Source organism: Physeter macrocephalus, chromosome 19 (assembly GCF_002837175.3).
Source record: "Physeter macrocephalus isolate SW-GA chromosome 19, ASM283717v5, whole genome shotgun sequence".
Classification (NCBI taxonomy): Eukaryota; Metazoa; Chordata; class Mammalia; order Artiodactyla; family Physeteridae; genus Physeter; species Physeter macrocephalus.
The window spans coordinates 13879423-13906878 of record NC_041232.1 but is presented as its reverse complement, the minus strand read 5'-3'; the positions used below and the strand labels follow the sequence as shown (position 1 = coordinate 13906878).

Sequence of the window (27456 nt, the reverse complement as noted above, 5' to 3'; positions counted from 1 at the left end):
CTTCTGCGCCCCTCATATTATGCAGGTGTGACAGTTTTCATAGATTTTAAAAGTCCAAGGATAGTGTTCCTCTACTGCATCCTCAACTAAACTGCCCCTCAGTGTTATCATCTACTTACAGAGCTGCTCAGATAGACTAAATTTTATATAACTTCATACCAGAACATCCTCACCAGCATCAAAATCTTTACCTCACCAATCCAATTTACATCAAACATGTATGAAGTCTCCTCCCAAGAAACTGCAGTGCTCTCAATTCCCAACTAAAAAAACAAAAAACAAAAAAAAACCCAACCCATATAATTTAAGGCTGAAGAAACCTTTTTCAACTAATCCCTTTTATCTTCATTACTTTGGATTCCTACTGTGCCCTAGTGGATGCTGTCCTACTGGATGCTGTCTCCTCTGGCCAAGTAATTCCTATTATTTCCACCCTCTCCAAAATCTCTGTAAGCCTAAGGTCTTTTGTAGAACTAGCCTCACCCGAAACATCCATTCGACTTTCAAACATTTAGTGTCTAATCCCACTCTCTAACCACACTAATAATAATAATAAATTTAAAAGTTAAAGTCTTAATACTTTCCCAGTTCTAAAAATATTAATAGATGAAATAATTAGTCTTAGGGTGAACATGTTTTTCTCTAGACATTTACAATTAGATATATGCTTTCATTCACTTGTGTCTACAATGTCTGTAGTGTCTCTTGCTTTAACGCACATGCCCCTTAGGTCTAAAGGCTCATTTTTCTACTTCTTTTAAAGAACTGCACACTGTAGCAATTTAACAAAAATGGGAATTTATTAATTACTCATTTCCAGCTCCTCTTATCACCTTGTCTACCAAAGGACCCTCAATGTTGTAGTAGCACATAACCATTTCTTCAACTAGGGCTATACTCTATCACCATTCTCTACTGAATATATTCATCATCTTGAAATCCTTGAACCACCACATCCAAGGACCTTGCTCCTTTGCCCTCTGATAATCACCTCTATTGGATCACAATACCGCAGGGCATTGAAAGCTACTAATTTACAAATATAATGTTACTGTTATCATATAATTCCAATTTTCTCCATGTTATTTTTACTGTACTTTTCCAAATTGAGTATCTTCACTCTAAACACCAACTCTTGGCAAATAAGAAGCTCTGAGCCAAGGCAATTTTACAGCTGTGTTATAAACTACCATGAGTAAATAGGCTGACAATCCATTAGGAAAGCAGCAACAATGGACTACTCCAAAGAGCCATTATGTTTTACAAATATCAAATACCCACAGATTAAAGTCTCCCTAAGTAAGCATGGACCGGACAGAGCATAACAGCTTCAAGAGACCCATGTAATCTTCCATTGTGTGCAAAGCAATGATTTGCATTTTAGAGGGGGGAAAAAAAACACAACAAAACCTTTCCATCAAAATCAGCTGTGTTTAATTTTAAAAACTTAAGAAAATTATAATTAAAGTATACTACCACACATAATGCCAATTTGACAGCATTGTGGCAGACATTTTAAGTATTTCTTCAAAGCTACAAAAGCAAGATTTTCCTAAGCCCCATATGTGGTGCAAATCACTGAAGCATTAATAAAAACTCTGGGTGATATGAACTGCATACATTTCCTGGATTTGCTTTAGAGCTTTTCAACCAAATGTTTTACTTTATTTAAATAGAGTTACATGAGAAGGATATGGTATATTATGAAAACTATACAAATTATAATAACATAAGAGTAATAGCCATTAAATCTGCAATATTAAAAAATGCCAAATGAAGAAATTTCTGAAAAAACCTGCAGGTTTTTGTTTTCCAAACTCTATTCACATCAAAGTGCTTTTTCTATTAGTGAGGAGTGTGAGACAACCTAAACTCAAAATACGAAGTGTAACCTTTGACAAGTTCATTAGAAATACATACAAAATCCCATGAAATTGCAAAGACTGATGACGAACAGTCTGAAATAGAGCATTATTTTTAAAAAGAGAAAGAGAGAGAAAGCAGGCACAAAAGGGTGGAGGGGGGGAGTCAAGTCAAATTAGCAGATTCTATAGAAGTAAAAAAACAAAATGGTATTTTATTATTCTGGTCATTTTGCCAAAAAGGGATAATCGATCATTAAGAAAACAGGAAGCACACTACCTTCTCAGAAGAGAGGAAAAATAGCCATGATTGTATGATCTAAAACCATAAGACTTAGAAGGCCTACACACTTTCAGATACTGACATTCTGACTCAGAAATCACAGGTGAAGAAAACACCGTTAAGAAGCCAATATGGCTCAAAGGTTTCAAAAACATGTATAAATACACCGATAATTGTGTTTTAGAAACATATCTGTGTTTTTAGTAATATAAACAGCACCTGTTTGGAGTACAGGTTATTAGAAGAGAGAAGATCTCAATTAAGAGGTATGGTAGATTGTATCCTTTTCCCAAATATGTGCTATCCCTCCCTGTCCCATTGACATCAAGCTTGGCCATGTGACTTGGTACCTCCCACTGATGAATAATACCTTCTCATCCACTTGACTTTAAGCTTGGTGGTAAATATCTTGGTCAATGAAATATGAGCAGAGATGGCATGTACCGCTTCTGAACAGAGGCTTCAATGAATGTGCTATTATGTATTTTGCCATTGCTCTTTGCTCTTTATCAGGAATCTTTGACAGGGGGTGCCCCAACAGCATAATTCCTGCCTGGAGGTAAGAGGACATAGAGCAGTGCTGCAGTAAATGACTCACAATGGTCAGCAGCATGAGCAAGAAATGAACATCAACTGTCAAAAGACAGTAAGAGCTTTCAAGGTCTTTCGTTACTGCAGCATAACTGAGTCTAACCTGATTGATTAAAGAGGCCACTGCAATACTTCGTGAAACACTTATGAAGTTTTAAAGTAGGTCAGTGGCAATCAAAATGAAGAGAACTGAACTGACTAGAGGAACATCTGGAAGGCTGGAAGAAAGGGGTGAGGATATATAGTAATATATAGTTAAGAACCACAAACAAGGAAAAATAAATAACTTAGGGGACCAAGATAGTAAACAGGCCACCCCATGGAAGTAGGATTAGACGAATTATATATGACCCCCAAAGAACAGAATCAAGGTAAAGAAAAGAAAACTACAGGGAGACAGACTTCCGCTCAGCGTAAGAAAGACTTTCTAACAGTGAGTATTCTCAGAAGATGAAAAGAACTTTGGAAAGTTCGGCTCACATAATCAGAAGTATTCAAGGAAAGGATGGAGGACCACATAAAAAGGATATTATATTTAGAATGGTATTCCAGAATTAGCTGGGTAAACAGACTGACTTTTAATGTTGTGTCCAACCTTGGAAATAGTAATATCAATACTTCTGTTAGCGAAACTAAGTCAATCTTATCTAAATAGAAATGCAAAGACATAACAGAAAATTGCTGAGAATAAGATAGTAAACTGCATTTCAACAAATTTAGGTTGTAAACAGATAAGTAAGTTACAGCAAGTACTCTAAACTATGAGAAGAACAAAAGGGCAAAAGCATGTATTAGCCAACCCAGTTTCTGTTGACAATGAATAAAGAGAGCTACAAACAATCATGTAAAATGCTTCCCTGTCTCATGAGTAGGGTAATTTTCATTCATAGAAAACACAGTTACTTAAAGTTTGATGAAAAGACAACATTATTTTAAAGGACAAAAGAACTATTAAAAATTTTCAAAAGAATCTCAACTCATCCATTCTAATAGTAGAAAGGGAGCTGAACAGCTTGATTATTCATTATTTTCTAAAAGAAACACTGTTTTGTTTCAAAACAAACTCTTATAGGAGGATTCAAATTAAAATATGCAAAATAATAATTTACGGGGAAAAGGAATTAATAATTATTCAAAATAGGTCAAGTATTATGTGGCAGGCATCGCATACAACAGCTAACAAAAGCTCAAGATGCATAGTATCCTACATTTAATTTAAAGGGCATTAACTAAGACTTTGTGAGGTTAGGGCAACTGTCCAAATAACAGACCCTGAAATCAAACCAAGGCCCAACCCAAAGTTCTTCTGACCTATCTCAAGCTTTATTGCATGACATACTGCACATGACACAATTAACTTTCTTATAAAATAATAATTCAATCTGACCTAGACTACAGTTTCTATCATAAATTCTGAATACATGAGCACAGAATAAATAAATTTTCTGCATTTCTCTTTTCTCCCAGTTTTTCTGCTCTTCTAATTTTCTTCCAACAAAGAAACATGCTACTATTTAAAACACAAAATACTAAAAAGAATACAATTCAATCACAAATTCATTAATATTTTTCTGAAAAGAATAAATTATGATATAAAAAACACCACAGTGAGCTACAATTTTTAAAAATATGTACTCTGTTCCATACACATTAAAAAATTATTGGACTTCCCTGGTGGCACAGTGGTTGAGAATCCGCCTGCCAATGCAGGGAACACGGGTTCAAGCCCTGGTCCAGGGATACCCCACATGCTGCAGAGCAACTAAGCCCGTGTGCCACAACTACTGAGCCTGTGCTCTAGAGCCCGCAAGCCACAACTACTGAGCCCGTGCACCACAACTACTGAAGCCCATGCTCCTAGAGCCTTGCTCCGCAACGAGAAGCCACTGCAATGAGAAGCCCGCGCATCACAAGTAGCCCCTGCTCGCCGCAATTAGAGAAAGCCTGCGCACAGCAATGAAGACCCAACGCAGCCAAAAATAAAATTAATTAATTAATTATTTTTTAAAATTATGTAAAAAGGACTGTGTTTAAAGGTACATTAATTACTATACAGATATAAGAGCTTTATTCTGGCACAGGATTATGGAAATAGTAAATTTTCCACATTTTCCTGAAGGGACTTTGTGTATACTTGTGTTTTGTTTTGTTTTGCAATGGGAGAAAGAACTGCCAAATATCTGGAATATTTAAGAGTACTCAACTCTTAAAATCAATGCTTCTAAAATATACTGCCTTAGTAACAGATAGCCTCTAGGTCTACTCCAAATCACAGACGTAGGAACAAAAGTTCAGAATGGAAAATAGATAAATTTGGTGGGAAAGGTCTTTCTGAGTGACTTAAATTATGACAACTTATTAACTGTAACTTAAGAATCCTAAGCAGTGATACTGCAGTGATATTACCCTAGATAATAGCTTGGATAAGAAACTTAAAGGTACTAGAATGTCCTTCCAGTTTTGATCACCTAAAAGAACTATATATAAACTCAGGGAAGGAAGTACAAAGATTTTCCCATAGACATTCTTAAATAATCCATCCTTTCTCATCTATGCCTCCCCTTAAAACACCATCCAGAGCCTGGGACATATTGTTATGCCAGGAAGTAAGGAGGTGCTCAAACAATGATGAGAACAGGTCAAAAAACCACAGGAGCCATCATGAAGGGGCTCCCCCCTGGCCAAATCTGCAAGAACTTACGCATCAAATTAAATGATAGTGATAAATTATAATTCACTAAGTAGAACAGGAATCCCTCCTTTCCAAATTTATATAGATAGAAAGATTAAGGGAGAGAGAGAAATACATAAAGCCATGGCAGAAACTGAAAATCTTTTCCTTACAAAAGAATGCCAACTAATAGAAGGAATGGTGACATTACAGTCATACAAGTAATAACTGACACAGACAAGGACCATCAATAGAAGCTTAACCAAGTGACTCAGAATTTCATAACAAATGGGATAATTACACAATCTCATTGGATCCGGCCACAAATTACTTATTAATTTCAAAGAGAGAAATAACAAAGATCATAGTTACTTATTAATCTACAGTGGAGAACCTTGGCAGAACACCACTCACGAGAGGGATCAATGTTAATAATCATCAATAATGAGAGTCTCAACAAATGGGCCTCCTCTTTCGATACACTGAGAAGGACACAACATAATTTCTATGGTACTCCTATTGAAGAAGCATAAGCTAAATCTAATCATGAGGAAACTATCTCAAATTGAGGTACATTATATAAAACATATGGCCTGAACTCATCCAAAATGTCAATGTTGAGAAAGAAAAAGAAAGGTTAAGGAATTCTTCTAGATTTAAAATGACATGAGAACTAAATATAATGCATGATTACAGGCTAATCTTGCGGGAGGGAGGTTAAGCTAAAAAGAATGTAACTGGGACAAATGGTAACATCTGAGTTGAACTACGGATTAGATAATAACATTTTGTCACGGTTTTATTTCCTAATTTTCATAATTGTACTGGGCTTATATAAAAGGATGTCCTTGTCCTCAGGAAATGTACACCTAAATACTTCGGAGTTACAGAAAAAGAATCTCAAGTGTGTAAATGACTCTCAGGCGTTTGAGGGAATAAATCTGAATGCACACACATGCACACACGTGATTCACATTGGGTGCAAAAGCAGGGTGGGTGAGAGGGTTAGGAATCACACAAATTATAAAGCAAACTGGGCGAAAGAAAAACTGTTAGTGAAGCTGTGTGAAAGGATATATGGAGTACTTTGTGCCACTCCTAGAAATTCTCTAAGTTTGAAATTGTATCAATATAAAAAGAAAGAAGAGATTTATATACATTTTTATAAAGTTGTATGTGAAAGTGTTTTCAGAATTACAGGAAACCCTCTGAGTATCTAGCATTATACTTGGGTGTGTCAAAACCACCGTGATGATATTCCTTCTCTTACCTTTCTAACAGATTGTGGATCGCTTTGAAGAGCAGCGTCCGACATTCGTAGGAAAGGCCATTTTCCCAGAGTCCTTCTTCCACAACTGAAAATAAAACAAAACAAAGCAAAACAAAAAAATGAACCAGTAAGCAGGGCATCCAAATAAAAATAAAAGAAACTTTAAAAATATTTTTCTAAAGCAAAGTTAATGAGCTAATTTAAGTAGATTAAATTGCACTGAAACACAGAAAAGAAGTTAAATGCTTGCCCCAAGTCATAAGATACTTATGTACAGAAGGGAATAATGTGTTTTGATTTTAAAGTTATTGAAATATAGGCATGGTACAATCTCCCCCCCCAAATAAAGGTCTTACCAACCTGCCTCTTCAAAGTTTGAAATCATCCAAAATTCTCAAATTAATCTTTCTACCTAATAGTGTCACAAAGACTAATTTTGTTATTAAAGTTCTATTTAAAGTAACAAAATGTCACAAATTAATACAAAGGTTATATATGTATTTTAAGAGAGAAAACCAGGAAAAAATATCCAAAAATGACATTACACAAATTTCTTTAAATGTTTTGAAAGCAGTGTATGAATAGGATTTTAAGGACATGATTTTAGGGAGAATGTCAGAAAATTAAATCTTAATATAACATCAAATTTATTTCCTGAACTCATGATTTCATTAATGTTTAACATTTTGGGAAGCATCATATTTGCCTCTGAAATATGTTGTAGCATTACTTAGAGCCACAAGTAACTCTAACACAAGAGACTCCAACAGACTAACAATGCCTCACATATTCCTAACGTTCTTTTCATATGTAAAAATTATAAAATGCCCTAAAGATAGCTAATTTTCTTCTAAACTACATTAGTTCACTTCAACATAGCAAAAAATTGAAAGGATGAAAACGACATTTGCAGAAGAAAATTTCCTCTGCCTTTTACCTGGTGTCTTGACAAAAGTACTGACCAGAGAAAATTTTGACAGAGAATTGAAACACATGTTAAATCCACAACGCATTTTTAATGCATTTACCACACCAACTGACATCTCAAAATGCATCTCTCCTTATTTTCCAATCAGTAAGAATTCAAAAAAGTGTACTTACATTTAAGGGTTTTCTCTACAGGATTTTTTTTTTTTTTTTTTTTTTGTGTGTGTGTGTGTGTGTGTGTGGTATGCGGGCCTCCCTCTGCTGCGGCCCCTCCCGCCGCGGAGCACAGGCTCCGGACATGCAGGCCCAGCGGCCACGCTCACGGGCCCAGCCGCTCCGCGGCACGTGGGATCCTCCCAGACCGGGGCGCGAACCCGGCTCCCCTGCATCGGCAGGCGGACGCGCAACCACCGCGCCACCAGGGAAGCCCCTCTCTACAGGATTTTTAAATGATAAAACTGGATAAATATTTTTTTTTCTTGGGATGTCAGATAACTCTTTATCTTCCTGACTATGTGGCTAATCATGACCTACCAAATTTTTCCAAATTAACCTCTGTCAGAGACATTTTATATTATTTATAACTAGAGAAATGGAAATAAAGTACAGCAAATAAACATTCCTGCTATCAATACATTATCTCTGTTCAAGACAAAACATCCAAAAATTTTCTACAGTCCTCTAAAGGCATCACGAATCTCTATTTTCACACATTTATCTTTGGGGTAGAGCTTTCCTGAGTGAGAAAGCAAGCTAACATTTCAATAAAAGGAACATCCCATATTAATTTGCTTTTATTTCCTAATGTAAGCTAAAAATTCCTAAAACTTCATCAACATTCAAAGTCCAACTCTTCTGAATTACTCTTCAAATCAGTCACCAGTAACAGTTTTTTCTACATATTAGTCTTTTGTGCCATAAACAGTACTAGTGATGCAGTATTTATGAAAAAAGTGTCCCATTCGTCTTTCCAAGATTTTCTTCCAAGTTGGTGACACCTATTCTGCATATTAAAAAAAAAAACTTTTATAATTAAAACCTTCAAACATTTGAAACCTTCAAACCTTTAACAGGCCTCAAATAAATTCCTAAACCAAATTATCAACATTGTGTCATCTGCTTAACCACCCTGCTTTCTTTTTTTTCTTTCTTTTTGTTTTTCTTGATATATTCTGAGGCAAATCCCACTCCCAAGTACTTCATTATATATCAAATCAGAATCTAAACAAGGTCTATCAATTACCTCTTAAGTTATATCTCTTAAGTCTCCTTAACCTGCAACAACTCATCTCCTCTTTTCAAACATGGCATTTATTTACTGAAGAAACCAGGTTAGTTGTTTTATAGAATACCTCACATTCTCATCTGATTGTTTCCTCCTGATATTATTTTTTAATGTTGGTGCTACTTTGACCTTAACAGAAGATGTCAAAGGAAAGTTCTCAAACAACAGCGCTCTATTTCTTCCTCAAATGATCCTCAAATAATTTGTTTACTGAAATGTTGAAGGGTTATAGCTGTCTACAGATGCAATGTGGAATACTAAACAAATGTGAGCATGCACAGGCAATGCCAATTATATCACTGTCTTAAGATACCATTATGATTTTATCCTGACTCTAACAATTTTTAAAATAGGTCTTAGAAATGTTTTCTTGAAAAAAAAATCTTACAAGAGCAATTACAAAAAACCTACACCTAACATCGTACTTACAGTTAAAACCCTGAATATTTTCCCCTAATATCAAAAACGAAGCAAGGATGTCTGCTCTCACCACTCTTATTCCACATTACAGTGGAGGTCTCAGCCAGTATAAGAAAAAGTAGTACCAGGCATACTAACTGGCATGGAAGAAATGAAATGATCTTTTTTTTTTGCAGATGACATGACTATTAGAAAGTCCTAAAGAATCAACAAAAAAAAAGCTACTAGAACTAAAACTGAGTTTAAGTCAGTTAAGGTCAACAGACACAAAACAATCATATTTCTATAAATTGTAATGAATAATTAGAAAATTTTAAAAATTTGAGTACCATTTATAATAGCACCAAAATCCATGAAATCCTTGGATCTAAATCTTACAGCTGGGAGACTTACACCAACTGATTTCCAGATTTACTATAAAGCTAGAATAAACAAAACAATATGGTACACTACAGAAAGGATAGATATACAGATCAACAGGACAGAATAGAGAGTCCAGATATAGACCCACAAATATATGGTCAACTGATTTTCAACACAGCTTGCAAAGGCAATACAGTGGAGAAAGAACAGTCTTTTCAACAAATGGTGCTGGATTTAATGAATATCCCAATGTAAAAAAGTCAGCCTCAAACCCTACCTCACACCATATAGAAAACCTCAAAATGGATCATAAAACAAAATGCAAAACCTGAAACTATAAAACTGTGAAAATATAGGAGAAACTTTTATAAGCTTAGGTTAATCGAAGACTTCAAAGATACGACACCAAAAGCATGATCCATAAATAAAAACTGTTAAAAAGAGCTTCATCAGTATGAAGAACTCAGTTCCTTAAAAAGCATGCAAAAGTTACATTTAGCTATGAAGAAGATAAGCCACAGATGGGGGGAAAAGAGTTACAAATCACATATCTGACAAGGACTTGTATTCAGAAGATGCTATTCTTGAAAAAATCCCTAAACAACACAAATTAAAAAAAAAAAAATTTTAGAGAATGGACAAAAGATTTGAACAGATACTTCACCAAAGAAGATACATGAATGGTAAATAAAAACATGAAAATATGCTCAAAACATCACTAGTCATTAAGGAAATGCAAATTAAAATCACAGTAAGATAACACCCATTAGAGTGGCTTAAAAGAAAAACTGAAAATACTAAAGTGCTAGTGAGCATACAGAGTAACTAGAATTGTCCTATACTGCTAACGGAAATGCAAAATTGTTACAGTCACTGTGGAAAAGTTGAGTTTGGCAATTTTTCTAAAGTTAAACATACACTTTACATACAGCCCAGCGATATCCTTCCTAAGTATATATTCAAGTAGAATGAGAACTTAGGTTCACATGAAAAACTGCAGCAAATGTTTTTACTTGCTTTACTTTTCCCCCCATAATTGACAAAAACTGGAAACAGTTGTCCCTCAACTGGGGAAAGGACAAACAGTGGAAAATCCATATAACGGGATACTATTCAGAAATAAAAGGAACTACTGATACACTCAAAACATGAATGAATGTCATTATGCTAAGTGAAAAAAGCCATACTCAAAAGACCACATGCTATATGATTTCATGCACATAACATTCCTGCAAAGGTAAATGAGGTAATGTAAACTGCTCAATGGTTTCCAGGGATGGGGGTGATAAAAAAGGGACATGAGAAATTGGGGCAAGGGGTGGATGGGGGTTGGGGGGGGCAGCTTCTGGATTATGCTTACACTGATTTTTTGAAATACATTTTTAGTGCTAAAAATGAGAACAGGGTGTGAATTAAAAGGACTCCTATCCTAAATATGTATTCTAAACATAATTGTTTTTACCCAAAGGATTGGTGTCTGTTTGGTTAACCTTCACTCATAAATTATTAAAAGCAAAAAACAAAAAAACAGTTTAAGCAAAAAGAGACCACAGACCCGACCACAGTGTTCCTCCCCAACAACACAATATACTGTTATTTATATTATGTACTACAAATAGAACAAAGTAATTCAGGAAAATATTTTTGTTTTTTAAATACTAAAAATTAATTTGAAAAAGGACCTTTGTTAATATTATTAAATAATTAATTAAATTCTTATATCTCCCTCATATAGTATTACAAACTTTAGGAACCAATGTAATAGAAAACAGGGAAGAAAGTAATTACATGAAGTAAAACAGATCCCACTACATTAAGCTCTTGTTTAAGAAAAGTAAGCTAAAGGTGAAAAAAATAGAAAATTATGAATTATCCTATAAGTTAACCAGTAAAATTTTAAATAAGTCAGTAGAGGTAATTAAAAAGGATACAGTGTTTGGACTTCATATAAACATTTAAATTTCATAAGTTACATACTTTATTAAAGATTTGAAAGCAGTCAGTAATTTACTAGAAGTCAACAACTGTGATCCAAGATTAACCACTCTAATGAATACTATTATTTAAGCTATTGATTTAAGGATAATGCATTAACATGCTAAACCCTTTTAATTTACTATCTGTATATAGCAAATAAATTTGTGGAAAGGAACATAAGTCAGACCATACTTTATTTCTTATCTATTTCACATAAAAAATTTCCAGAAATACAAGAGTGATGTATATTTCAATGAATCTCTAAAATTCCAAAATAAGTTAAATCTAGAATGACATTTTTGGAGTCTAATAATAGATATTTGGCCGATAATCACTGTCCAACAGTTCTTGGCTGTGTTATACATCAAGCACCAGGACAGAAATTAGGAATGCTCTCAAAAATCAAATAGAGACTTTGAAAACCACTGTGAGGCAAAATTACTTTAAATACTTGGCAGAACTGCTATTGAACGTTGAAAGCCTTTTATTTTAAAATAATAAGAAGAAAGTAAAATAGCTTAAACAGTCAAGGTTAGTTTTCTACCCAGAAAACAATCTTTCTCATTTTATGAGGCTTTATGTACCAAGTTTGAACCAAGCACTACATATAAATGGAGGGGAGGGGCAGTGCTACTTTCCACCACAACACTATGAGACAGAATAAAGGACACAAAACATTCACTTCTGCCACTCGGTACCTGACTTCTTCCCATCACTGCAAATTGCCTATTTCATGAGTTCTGGTTGGGGACGAAGATGGTCAGTCACCCTTAACAGGAGTTGAAAATGCTGATTCTCCTACAATATGGACAAGGATATATTTCCTAACTACTAGATGCTCCGGCACCATACTTTGACCATGGATCTAGGGACTCAAAAAGGAGTGGATGGAGAGATCTTTCTGTCAGCACTAAAAAGAGAGGCTACAAGATCAAGTTTCCTGAGGTTAAAGTAGCAGAGGTACTGTAGCATCCAGTGCTTGGTGGTGATAGCACCAGTTTCTCATCAGACCAACCTGGAGCACTGATCCTAAAAGTGAATACTCAGTATTCTTTTAACCAACTCCTTTTCTTAGTTTACAACTAAGAACAATGACCAATAGTTTATCCTTATCTCTATTTTATAAATGAAAAAACTAAGGCTTAAAAATCTTAAACTTGCCCAAGGTCACATAATATATTCAAAAATCTTGTTTAAATGTATCTATACTCAACAGCTAATGGGATCAAATGCATTTTATATCTACTTTTATAAGTAGTAAATATACAAATTATTCCATTAATTAAACTCCTCAGGGGAAGCAATTTATTTTCATAACTGCACTGACTAGGACATTTCAGATATTCATAAACCTGTTTTGAACTGACTTATTATGTGTGCACATACTTTTCAAATTTCATCGGAATTAGCTTCAATCTAAAATCTCCTTATATTCAGTAAAGAGGATTAGTAGCAAAGATGGGATTCAAATCCAACTTTTCTAACGCCCATGCTCTTTCCATTACACCACTTCTCCATAAGGCTTGTGTTGTTAAACTACCCCACCCCCCTTTTATTCTTACGACTGACTAGAAAGCCAACCTTCAACACTTAAAATTTCCCCTTGGATTCACAATTTGCACCTTAAATTATTGTTTTCTAAATAGCTGCAAAGTAACCTTTGTAAAGGTTAAACAAAACTGAAATCACAGAAACAGGTTTTTGAACTAATTTATCTGATACATCCTCCTCCCAAGGTAAAATTTAAACCAACACTTCATTTGCTTCATATTGAGATTTTTCAGAAAGTATCCTCCTTTGTGGGGCGGGGGTGGGGGGGCGTGGGGAGGGGAGTCAGGGCATAGTTGGTCTAGGTTAAGTTTCTATAAATGACAGGAGCATTTACTACTTAATTCTCTATCTCCCTTCCAATGTGAACAGAGAAGAATAACAACTGCCAAGAAGTTTTATAAGAACGCCAGCAGGTGCAGGGCCCTATCCTTATGAAACCTACAATCTCCCCAGGGCATAACTGTCTTCATCTTTAAAAGAAAAGAAAAGAAAAAAAAAATCCTTTCTAATTCTTTTGATCTTTCAAGTTTCAACTTAAATGTTTATCAACTGCTTAAGATTATAAATTAGCAAGAAGACTATCTCTATAGTGTATACTTAGGTATAATGGAAAATTGTTTCTAAAACTTTGTTAATAGTCTCAGGAAATAAAAGCACCAAGAGAAGTAAAATGTATGTACAATAAATGACTGGCAAAACTCAACCAAAATAAATTCCTAAATTAAAACTTTCTCTTGATGTTATGTGGTCAATTATAGCCAGACTGAAACTGAAAAATAAAACTAAGTACTACCACAGCTGCCTACTTAAAAAGAAGAACTATTTTGGCACTAAAGTTACCTCACTTAAATTGCAAAAGCTATAATCAGAATTTGTTTAAATGGCTCTTATTTAACCTTTTTTAATATAGTAATCCTCATAATCAAATATTTAAACTGCAAAAATATTATATAAATGTTTTCTTTTAGCAGAGAGACAGTGTTTTAGAAAGGAAAATTTAAACAGCAGTCTAATTACTTCTTAGTTCCCAAATAATTTTTCAAAATCATCACAAATTGTAATACAACTTCTTTCAACTTTGCGAAACATGGCTCCTCGCAGAACTAATAAGCTTCTCTGAAAGAAAAATCATATAAAAGGTTCAGGAAAAAAAAGTCAATATGGCAAAATATCAAAGCAGCATATACTTCAATGATTTTGTGTTTCCCAGCAGAGATCATGGAAAGATATCTTTTCCAATTCGACAAATGAAACTGACATACTTTACTTGAAGGGGAAAAAAACGGGAAGAGGGAGAATGGAATAGGGTAGGGAGGAGCATCAAGATTGTGAAACCTTCAAGAAATTCAAGCTCATGCTTTTAGAATTCAGGTCACCATGCCTTACACAGTTTAAAAGTAGAATTACTTTCAAAGAATACATATTTCCTCTGAGCTATGATACATATTTCCTTTTAATGTATCATATTGCAGCAACAGCTGAAATGAACGTCTAGACATCAAAAACACTTCTTGCTCCCACCTACTGCTTTTTTACCTCAGGCATCAAAACTAATGAAACCTATTATCCAGAACATTGAGTTCAGTAACCACATTGGCCATTGCAAATACTGGAGGGGGGAGGGACACTTTCAGGGATGGCACTCCTTATTCAGCCATTAAAATTACTGAAAATCAAATTGTACTCCAAACTCCAGAAACACAAATAGATTAAAGCAAGGCACATGAAACGAGGAGATTATTTGCCAGTTAGATTTCAGTGACAAAATGCTAAAGATAATGCAGCTCTGAATCCAGGATTTATAATTTTCCCACTGCCTTCGTGTTCAACCTTTATCTGCAATATATAAAGCCCACTAGTTTTGTTTTTTTTAACTATTAAATCTACTACCTAGGAATTGTACTAAGCAAATATTATAATAACATTTATCAATTTATCATTTATCCATTTAATTTTAAGGGTTGCAACAAATGAAATATTTTAAAGATAAATATATAGAGATTTTTGAAGTGTCTGCTTTCTTCTCTTTTTTTTAATTGGGGTATAGTTGATTTCCAGTGTCTGCTTAAAACTGACTTACAAAAAAACTGAGTAACAAAGTAGCATAATGCTATGTTAATTCTGAAATACAGCATTATACCCATAAAAAATCCAATTACATAACAACACTACTGATTGATCACAGTTATGTTGCCATCGACTGCTTTGTAAAATCTATATTTGAAGTCATTAATAACTAAATGGACTGACTTATTACTTAATTCAAATTCAACCCATTTAGAGTTCTGAGTTCCTTGATTTGCTTGTGGGTGTAGAATATTTGGTATCAGTTAACAAATCTATGTTGAAATGGATTTTAACTATCCCAATGTCAATTCATCAATCAAATAAGAATTAGAGATAGAAGATATATATATCAAAACGCTCCATTTGTTTTGACCTATTTGCCACTTTAAATGATTATGAACGTTGACAATATTCATCAGACAGAAGCACCGTTGTAATTCAAAATTTTAACAGTATAATGTCTAACTAAGGAATCTCTAACAGCATGAGTTCTCTGCCAGTTGCAGGATAACCAGAATTTTAATGACGGTTTCTACACAGCACTGTAGCAGTTGAGACATGACCCAAGTTAGCATTTCAATGGATCACAGGACTCCATGTAAAGCCACTAAACTTTAAATTGAAGGAGACCATAAAACTAAATTTCTAGATAAATTGAACAAGACCTTCAAAAGACAACTGCTACAGAAAACAGTCAGGCTGCAGTGTTACTTTAATAGTCACACAGTGAAAAAGAAATCTTGCACAATGGCTGTTACTGACTTCTAAGAACTAAACTTGCCCCCATTTGCTACTCTTTTCAAAGATTTTTAAGTAATTATTACTTTTTACCCTTTCAAGCTATTAATATGCTCTTAATTTTGTTAATAATACACGTAAACAAATGAAGGCCTAGAGGGACAGCCATCAAAATTAACAGTTATCTTTGGTTGCTGGAATAATTATTATTTTCTTCATCTCATTGTGTACGTTAGAGATTTTCTTCAATGAACATGTTCCTTTAAAAAGATATATCATATTTGAAATAGATTTTTAAAAATAAGGCTACTATTATTTATTAAACAGCCACATGCTTTAAAAAAAAAATAATGCTGTGTGTTCATAAATTACAAGAAAGATCAACATTCTTAGGACAGGAATCACCACAGGAGAAAATTAAATTTTGAAAGAGGAGGAAAACCAGACATGTGATTCAGGTAGAACGTTTATATTTAAATCCGTCAACACTGCAAAACAAACATTTTACAAACTTCCTCTAAGACAATGACTTTAATCAAGATGACTCAACTACCGATTTCAAGATTGGCACAATTGAGCAGTAAAAATTAAAAATACTTCCTTCCACTCTTCAGACACAACCTGATTTGAAACACAACACACACACACACTCACATACCAGACTGCTACTAAAATTCTGACAGAGCAAGTCCCCAGATTGCCTTTTACACTAAAGCTCAAACAGTTGTCTGTCACTGCTCTTACAGTGAGTAATCCTTGCAGCTGTAACTGTTTGAAATGCAGCTGTCTCGTTTGGCATTCTCTCCCCACCCCTACTCATCCAGCATTTCTGTTCTTGCTACAATAATCTTACAGAGCATTTTACAGGAGGCTTAGCCCTGGCTGAGGGCACTCTACGGCATGACCGAGAGAACATGGAAACACGATTCATTAGACACGCCTGGAGTGATAACAATGGTGCTGCTTCTTGCTGCCTTTCATTTCGTACATCAGGCTGAGACTAATGCATTCTCGTTACACAACAAGCACATTTATAGATAGGAAAAAACTGTAATCACCTTTGATTAAGAGACAGCATATTTTTCCTATGTGAGCCGCCAGCCATACTGACAGAATAATTATTTTTTAACTGACAGGTTAAAATAGCAAATGTAGCAAAAATAACATCTGCCTGAGGGGGAGGGGGAGGGGAGGGGCTGGAAGGGGAGGGGAGGGGTTTTTTAACTGACAGGTTAAAATAGCAAATGTAGCAAAAATAACATCTGCCTGAGGGGGAGGGGGAGGGGAGGGGCTGGAAGGGGAGGGGAGGGGGAGGGGAAGGGGAGGGCCTGGGAGGGGAGGGGCTGGGGAGGGGAGGGGAGATGACTACTATGAAGACTTCGTACACAGAGGTTTCTTAGAGCAGGCTCAGTGTCATATCCTTGAGACCTGGTGGGTACCTTGGCTTATATTGAAGCTACACAGTCTATGACAAATAGAACAGGCCCTTATCAAGCAATCTCATTCTATACATCTAATTCTTTACAGGTAAAAATTACAGAATTTCTTTGGTCACTTCATGTGTAATTATTACTGACCTCCCTTCTTTCCACTTCTTTCACCATAGGACTACAGAATTCAACAGTAGTATTAATCCTCTTCTTTTTTCCATTATCCTACTTTTACTACAAAATAATTTATCCTCTTTTACATAAAATGCTAGGCCAAAACAGAAAACCTGCCTCCTATTTAAAGTAAAACAGCAAAAAATGTAATTTTGATTAAAAACAGGAATATAGAATAATTATTTTATATCACCCAGCTTCCTCAATCACTGCACCCAACAAAGGTTTGAATTATAAATTTAAAAGACTTAATTTAAACTGAAAAAAGTCATAAGCCACATTATACTGACAACATGTAAAGTCAATTTTCTTACAGGATTTTTCTTACTTCTCCATATACCCATACAATTGCAGTATTTTGTGGGTTTATGTATGTATGTTGCTGGATTATTATTTATGGGGAGGAGTTTGATAGTTGACATAAAAAATATACTTATTAGCCAGGAATTGAAAGTTTATACATTAAACCAAAACATTAGAAAGTATTTTTTTCAAGGTTAGCAGACTATATAATTAAACATTTTTTAAAAGATGGTCAGTCTCTCTTTTGAGCTTTCTATAACACTACTCTATTTTACACCCAGAATGTGCTACAAAACTACCAAAACAATTCGTACATGTGAACATTTGTTAAAACAGTAAAGAACCAAAAGTGAGCAAATAATTGAAAAAGTCTGGTTCACAAAACTTTGAGTCCTAAAAATAGCCTTTTAAAAAAAATGGTTATGTAGAGCAAATGAGTTTTTGTAAAACAGCAAAATGCTTAAGCAATTTTTAGCTGTTGGATTTTAGAGCTTGCTGACCTGAGCTACCACACCAGGCTAGAAACTAGGAAATCTGCTGCCTATCTTTAAATCTGCTGCCTGTCCTTCTGTAAGAGGACCACTGACCCCTAATACGCATTTAAACAGTGTGTTTTGAAGAGAAGTCTGATGTGCACCACACTATGTTAGAATTACACGTTTAAAAATTTTATCATCTGGCATAAAATAACATCTACTATAGAAGATAACATCTATACAATTTCTACCCTATAAGTGCCCGTCTTGCCTCCCTTATTTTGGTCTTTTTTACTGTAAAAAAGCATGAGTCCCCCCAAACTAATCAAATTACTTCCACAAGCTTTCCCGGCCCTGTTTTATGCTTGGAAAATACGAAATTAACCACCAATATCAAATATGTCACCACAAACATTATTTTTTAAACTTCAGTATAAATGAATTCTTACTTTAATAAATAACTTGTCGGTTTACATATGAATTTCCATTATATTAACCCAGCTCTTAGAAGAATCTCAAATCGTTATTTTTCACTTTTATAAGGTGGAATGTATAATTCTCCCCTGAAGTCTTCAAAGTTAATTTATGCTTAAAAAAATTTTTTAAACAACCTATTAGATAGGAATAAAAGCTTCTCAAAACTTTAAATTGAAACATATCCAGAAAGACGCTGTCTTTATTCCAAAACTTTTGACAAACTTTTAAACAGTTTCCAACTCATAAGCGAAAAAATTTATAAATGACCTAAATATTACAACACTGCCAACATTTTTACTTCATGTAGGTGTTTCAACACTAAAAGATTCCTTTGCAATAACACACTTCAATTACAAAATTTACAAGTGCTTTGGGAAATGAAGATCAGTTATTTACACAGTGGTGTGAGTGAGTTCAATCCTATTTTCTTTCTAAACTTGGCCAGAATGGCATTTTGATTGGAGGGTGGGGCGACCCAGTAATTTTGGATAGGGCACAATCTGGAGCTGGGAAGGGCTGAGTAGGTTCAATAACACAGGAGGCAGTGGTTTTGTCCCTGTGATCCTGGGAGCACGGTATCCTGTGGAAGAGCCCCAGCAAGTTTCTGGTCTTTTCCATCTCCACATTTAAAGTAGTATGGCTACAGTTTTATCCAGTTATAAATGATGGAGTTCTGCTGAGGGTTCGTTTGAAAACATAAATAAGTACAAAGAGTTTGTAAAGAGGACAGAACTTGCAAACCACTGGAAAAGGAAAAGGAGTAAATAGGACCAGAAACCCACAAAGCCTGGGTCACTCCCTAGCACTAACACTCCCCGGTACCGCTGCTTCCTTCACAGTTATCTCCACTTTCCTTGAGATTCCTTCCAGCTCGGCAATTGCATGATTCTAACTATGTGCTCTAGAAGGTGGGAAAGCCCTCCAAGACAGATGGTGAGGACTTCAAATACAGAGTCAATTCCTACCCAATCCACTGGTTCTCATCACAAAACCCAGTACACAACTCAACACTAAAGTTAAGCATTACTGGTTAAATCAGTTTACATAGGCTAGCCTTAGAATCTATCCACCAGTTAGAACAGGTTTTTCATGGGGAAAAAAAATATGTATTTTCCAAATAATTAACTTATAAATGACCTTTTGGAAAACACGGTATTAATACTTACTTTGTCCACTGCTGTTTGCCCATGTTGAGTCTCCTTTCCAGTTTTTAAAACCAGCTATTAAAAATACAACAATTAAGTTACCTTAATGAGCATTTATTACTGAAAGGAAAAGGAGAGAGTTTTGATAGTGAAGAAGAAACTCAGGAAGCTTCTGGGGTGTAAAATTTCTCAGGAGCTATATATTAGATGTTTGTTGTACAATAATTCATTTATTTTGAATGTAATTCTCTATCATAGCTCACAATTTTAAAGCTTGCTTTCAACTATGCTCCAGAAACAAAAAATATATATGGAATAACACAAGGTTAAAATTCAATTGTATATATACTATAATCACAGCTTTTAAGATGCATGTCCAAATATCTTGTTATGGAATAAACAAAAATTATAATAATTGCTATAAATTTTAAATTTAAGTACATGCATATAGTCCTTAAAATAACAGTGAATACCCTCACTAAAATATGCATATATTCAAGGCAATATTATTCCTAGGAAGGGCTTAGCAAATCAAATGTTTATCAGATAATAAAGAAAATAGCCTAAAGACAAACATGAAATAGATGTTGTCTGGACAAAACATATACTAACACTATGTAAAGATACTGTTTTACAATCCAGCTTCATCAAGAAGCAAAAGCTTCTAAATTGCTCTCACTGCTTTCACTCTTAGCATCCTAAAGTCCATTCTCCATGACAGAGCCAAGGTGATCTTTTCAAAACTTAAATCACACCATAGCATTCCTCTGCTTAAAACCCTACTCCAATGGCTTCACATGGCATTAATAATCTATTTAAGCTCCTTACCATGGCCTACAAAGTTCCATCTGATCTCATCTCTAGCTATACCGCTTCCATCTCCCACTAGTTTACCAGTTTCAACAGCACTGACCTTCTATCTGTTTCTCCAACAAAGTGAGCTTGGAGGCTTTTGCCCTTACTTTTCCCTGTGTCTGCATGCCTGGATGGCTTCAAGTCTCAACCCAAATGTCATTTCTTCCCAGAAGCTTTGCTAACTAACCCCCTTATATAAAGTACCCCTGCCCTTTCCTAGTCACTCACTTTCTCATCATTTGCATTGTAGCCCATGACCATATGAAATTATTTATTTATCATCTGTCTTTTATCCACAGAAAAATGCCACTTCCATATGCACAAGGGGAATGTCAATACTTGTGTGCTTAGTATACCACACAGAACCTTCCACAAGGAAAAACACTGTGATCTCAAAAAAAAATAAAAAACATTCAAAGTGGGACAAAAGGCAACCTACCACCCAAAGACACAAAGACAATTTAATGTTACTCAACTCTTCAGACAAGGGAATTATATACGATATGGTAGCATGGTATAGTATAAGTCTAAGGGTTTGGAAACTACGCAAAACAGACACTTCCACAGAATGCTTAGCTTTTTTCCTACTGATGATTTAAGGAAAGTTGCATTCTCAGAGTTGTGATTTTATACGGTTTCCATGGAAACCAAATAGGGTCATAATTAAAGCATAAAAACCTTTCCAGAGAAACAGTATAAATGAAAGATGTGATGAAAATAAGATCTTATTTGAACCTATGATCATTAGCAAGATTAGACTAATGCGAAGGATTCTTGATGGGAAAAAAAATCAATTGAATTAGATTAAATTAAAGTGCTTTAAAATAATGACAATAAACTATCACAATTTAAAGCAGTTAATGTAAGGATGTGAGCCTATGAGTTTTGTGTGTTAAAATCAGCCAACTCTAAATTATAAAACTTCTTTCCCAATAAGCAACATTTAGAAATGGAATTATTAACTTGTCTTTCCTAGGCATAATTCATGCTAGTAATCAACTCTATAGATAGTTGTTATTAGTATTATTATTAATAAGGCCTCTTCACCACTATAAATTCACAATGTCCTCAAATTTCTAATGACTATCAGTCACATTCATCAAATTTAGAACAACAAAATAAAGTTACACAATTATGGAGCAATATTAAATTGTTAAATTCATATTATATATTGATATAGCTGTATATAAATGTGTTTACTTTTCCATTCTGTAAGGTACAGTGAGCCAAAAGGCTCACTATAGTTATCTGAAGCCACATCTACAAAGGCCACAGGAACTTTTTATTTTCCCGGGGCGGGGGCAAAAAAAATTTTGTAAAAAAATATTGCAGAATCATTTCTGTGTAAGTTTTAGCAATTTCATATGATTTTCTTCCTGGAACATCAGCTTCAATACCATTATTCTCAACTTATCTCTGGCATATTCATGGACACCAAATTTTATGATTCTCAAAAAAAATTTAACTGAATTTATTGTTTTTAATCAAAGTATAACTTGATCAATTTACCAATAGTAAATTCTCAATTTGAGAGACAATATTTAAGACATATTTTATCTGAGGATAACCCAAATATTATACTTTGAGCTAGTTATTAAAAATCCCATTTTCAGCAGAGATGTTTAAAAATGAAGGTGAATAGAGAAGAAACTGTAACACAATAGCTCTTTTAAATTGACTAGACAACTATCCACTGTTCACATTCATTTTGTATCCTTCAGTCTGGAAAAAGTAAGGCCCCTTCTAACTTTCAATTAGTCAGTCATATGCTGTCCCATTTAATTTTTTCTCTGACCATTTTGCCCTTTTGAAGGTGAACTCAAATTAAGTCAAAAACATATAATACACAGACAGTAATTCGGGAGTGGATTTTTGCCTCCCCAAACCAGACATTATGCCTTGCCAAGGGAGAAACTGTATAAATAAGGCTATTCACAAGATAGGAAGCATCAGCACATGCCCATATGTACCTTCAGGGTAGTCACTGAAACTTCAAAGCGCCATTAAGCACAGTATCAATGCTTTTGTCTAAAAGATCTCAGAAACTATAAGTGATCTTGGTTTCATAAATATCTAAGACTTTCCAGGAAACAAACAGGTTTCTTAAGTTCACAAGCAACTGCTTAATAAACATTTCTTATTAGCAATGTAAATCACAACCTCTTTCTTTGAAGGTGATTGATCATACTTGTATAAATTTAAGAAAAAAAATTTACTGGCCGCAATGAAATAACATAAAGATGTTTTATACTTGCTTTGCTTTAGTTCAGGTTAAAAACAACTATTTTTAAAATAAAACTCCAGATTGTGCGGTTTCAATTTTCCACTGCTCATTTTCTATGACAATCTGACCAAGAATTTCTCTGGTGAGGAGGGGAGATGATATTCTGAAACCTTTTTCTCAGAAAAATAAATATATTTGATAACATATCCAGTTTTTCTGTAAATACTAATGAAAAGGTAATGATAGCATAAACTGAAAGTTGGTTTTTAGAAATGAGCGAGTCAAGCTCATCTAAAGACCAGAAAGGACTTTCTGGAAACACTGATAAGCATCTTGGAATCTCACTACTTCTCTCACACACGGAGCCAATCTGCAGCCATTTCCCTCTGAGCCAATGCACTTGATGGGTGTGATAACAGATGGATCATTGTATCTGCCAACTTCCTGTGATGTACTGTATGGAGACTGATAATTTAGTGACTACAGAAGCCCTACAACAGACAATGCAAGCAATCCTGGCATTCAGTAAGTAACTGCATGCAGTCCTTCGACAGTCTGTAGGTTGAATATATGTGGATCATCATACAATGTAAGCTCTCTGCAAGTATCTATGCCACCTTGAAAAAAGAAAGAAATTAAACACTGGGCAAGCTAAGAACTAAATAGAAAAACGGGAAAGAACCTAAAGTAACATTTTTCACTTAGAAACATATGAAAAATATATATTGCTCAAAAAGTTATTAGAGTCTCATAACCAAGTTAACTAGAAATACAGGTGTACATAGAAAAAACATTCATTGTGGGCCTGATTTTCAGGTTTCACAACCTGGGTGATATTGACATTTTGTGTGAAATAATTCTTTGTCGTAGGGGGCTGTCCTGTGCATTACAGGATGGTTAGCATCATCCCTGGCCTCTACCCATTAGAGGGCAATGGCACCCTACTCCCAGTGGTAACAACCAAAAAATGTATCTAAACACTGCTAAATGTCCCCTGGGGGACAACACTACCACCCTCCTTAAGAACCACTGGAGAAGACAGCCTAGGATGGCACTCTTCCAATTCTAACGTGCATTTTGGAGGGGAGGGAGAGAGTATAAGGGGAGTGTTTATTCATGGAAATTATACGCAAAATACTCAAACATAATCTATACAGAGTGGATCAGCTAAGCACATATTACTATGAAGAGGAATGGCCATCTAAAGAATCAGTGGCAAAATTGTTCAACAGGTTGCAGAGGGAACTGGAAAGGCAACTTCCATCAACAAACATGAGAAGTGTGCTTGATTCTCTCTGCAAAACAGGAAAAAATTCATAGCTTTGCTAACAACACTGTATACAAATGATATTGATGATACCTCCGTCACAAATCCTCATCAAATAAATTCTCTATTATGCTGGGCACTGATTTACAGAATTGTCAACTTTAACAGATGCTTAGAGATGAAACTCTCTAGGTTTTATGTTTTTTTTTAAAAAAGTCATATTTATGCATATACATACAAATGTGTGTGCATGTATATACTCAAAATCCCAATGTAGTCACATTTGAGAAATATGGGTACCAAATTAAGTATGACCATGTTATTTTACTTGCACATCTCTGGAACCTGCCAAACGTACTCAAGTTATTCAGGAGAGGATTAGTTTGTCATTTTTGCAGCATCTCTAATGTAATGCTCTTCTTAAGTATAAAGCACAAAATCTCTTTCAAAATATTGTTTTAGGATACTATAAAATATTAGCACTTGGAGTAAATGTCCCATCATCAAATTAAGTATGCTATTTGCACCTGGAAATGTAGTTCTCTTTCTCCTCATTCTCTTTCTGCCCGTTCTTTTTGCAATTTTACTACTGGGCAAAAAAGGTGGATAAAGAGCGGAGGTGGGAAGAACAGACTAACTGGGGGAAATGAACTCACCATTACTTACTGCACAGTTGCAATTCTTTGATTAGGAAAAATTAAAACTAGAAATTTTTGAAAACCATGAGTAAATTGGATTTACTAATGATAATATAGGCATAAAGAGAAGAATCCTTGGTAATCTGATAGAAGGACATGAGTGAAGGGGAAAATTTTCCCCCAACTAGTAGAGGCCATTAGCAATACTGAACAAAACCAGAACCAATTTCTGGCAGGCCCCACAGATGTCCTTCTTCTTCCGACACTTCTCTGTGTTCTTTACTACACGAGAAGCCTTTCTTTTCAAATTCTCAAAGTGCATCCATAAAACATAGCACTTTACCCTGCAACACTCACCCTGCCAGTCAGCACTGCCTGAAAGTCCAATACTGGGTTTCCCTCTCCAAATGCAAAGGCTCAATCTAAGAGTAGAAACAGGAACTCCTAACAATCTGGGAACTCTGTAAGCATGGAGGAGAGCTAGATCCAGGATGACTACAGAGCTGGTACTACAACTCACGCTCTGCTCAAAAACTGGCCTCAACAGGCTTCAAGACCGTGGTGACTAATTTGTGGCCTCTGGATATAGACAGGCCCTCAAGGCCATAGCTCACCCAGTTTGACAGTCTATTTTCCAAAGATGGCTGGCACAACATATCCCATCCTACATGTTCTTCTTACATTGTGACATTGTCACTCTTCCCATCAAGTAATAGGGAATATGTCACCTCCCCTGAATCTAGATGACTCTTTGTGAGTGCCTCAACACACAAAATTTGGCCGAAGTGACAGTATGCCAGTCTCCAGGTTCAAAGCTTCAGAAACTGGCAGTCTCCACGTCCTGCCTCTTGGAATGCTCATTTTTAGAATCCAACCACCTTGCTGTGAGGAAACCCAGTTCACATGGTGAGGCCGCATGTGGTTGTTCTGGCTGTCTGAGCTCGGGTTCTAGCCAACAGCCAGCATCACTATGTGAGTAAAGACATCTCCAGAGAATATGAGGCCCCAGCCATAGAGTCACTCCAAGTCTTGGAGTCTTGCTAGGGGTCCTCAGACATCCTGGAGCACAAACTAGCAGTCCCTGTTGAATCTGAAGTTCTGACCCACAGAGTCCATGGGCATAATAAAATAGCTGTTTTTTGTCACTAAGTAACTCATCCAGTACAACCATCATCCTAGGCAGAGCAGATTCAAGATTCAGTACCTCATTCACAAAAACAAAGTCATTACGGTATTTCACACTAGTTTTGCTATTACATAATCTGGATGATTTATTGCTGGGTCACAAATCATTAAGGTCTAGGTGGTATACTGACAGTGAAAATGTTACATTTTAAAGGCACATGATTTCATTACCAAGCACAATATAAACAAAGATATAGAGATTCAGTGAAGTGAAATAGTGAATTTGTAATTTACAGCATTATAGCATTATATTAATATAGGAAATTTCTATGAGAAATATTATGATGTAAACAGAATACTAGGATGGTATTCAGACAGATGAGTAAAGAAGCCGCCAGATAATTCTAGCACCCAGCCATTCAGGTGTCCTAGTTTTCCCAGCTGAGGCCTCAGACACCATGATGCAAAGGCAAAACAGATCTACTATGCCCTGTCCAAATTATTAACCTGAAGAATCTGTGAGCATAAAAAAATGGTTGTCATTTACCAAGTTTAGGGTGGTTTGTTACACAGCAATAGATAATTGGAGAAAATGATAAGGGGAAGATCACTACAAGGAGGTAGCAACTGTTCCAAGAACTAATGCTATCAAGCCATGAGGATGTGAAGAAAAAGCTATCCAAAAAGGGAGAACAGCAAGTACAAGTCCTAAAGCAGGAAGGAACTTGGAGGTATGAGATAAGTCAATCAGATGGCAAAGGCTACACGATACAGTTTTGTACGCCTTGCTGAGTTATTCAGAAATTATCTTCGGTGTACAAGGAAGCCACTGTAATGCTTTAAAAGTAGGACAGTCTTTCAAAGATCCTTTTGGCAGCTGTGTTTCTTTATGTTAAATGAGGAAACTGAACTAAATGCCATGATTCCTTTAGGTCTACCATCCATACACTCAGTGTTTTTCAAATCTAGAAAATCCTTAAGCTCTCCACAATACATTTACCTTGTATTTTCACTTAACTGGGTTATCAGAATGACCTCCTCATAACTGAATGCCACCACACAATTTCTGGGTGCATGCATTTACATGTGTGTTTCCCCCATGGAGGTGTAATGAGCAAAGAACACAGAGGAGAGAGAAAGGGCGGGGGGGGGGGGGGGGAGTAGGAGTCGGTGTGGGGGGTGTGTGTGTGTGTATGCGTGTGCGTGTGCGTGTGCGTTTTGAGGGGGGGGAGGGGTCGGTGTGGGGGTGTGTGTGTGTGTGTGTATTGCATTCACACCACATGAGGGCAGAATGAAGCTCCAGTAAGCTGCATAAAGGAAAGTTTTACAGCAGCTCC

General features: G+C 35.4%; 1 protein-coding gene across 1 annotated transcript in view; it reads right to left on the bottom strand.

Moving 5' to 3' along the window:
* MED13L (mediator complex subunit 13L) overlaps nt 1-27456 on the bottom strand; it is a 265530-nt gene that overhangs the window by 135050 nt on the left and 103024 nt on the right. Inside the window, 1 exon segment of the mRNA XM_028480228.2 lies at nt 6678-6762. Within this exon segment, the coding sequence (XP_028336029.1) occupies nt 6678-6762 (85 nt within the window).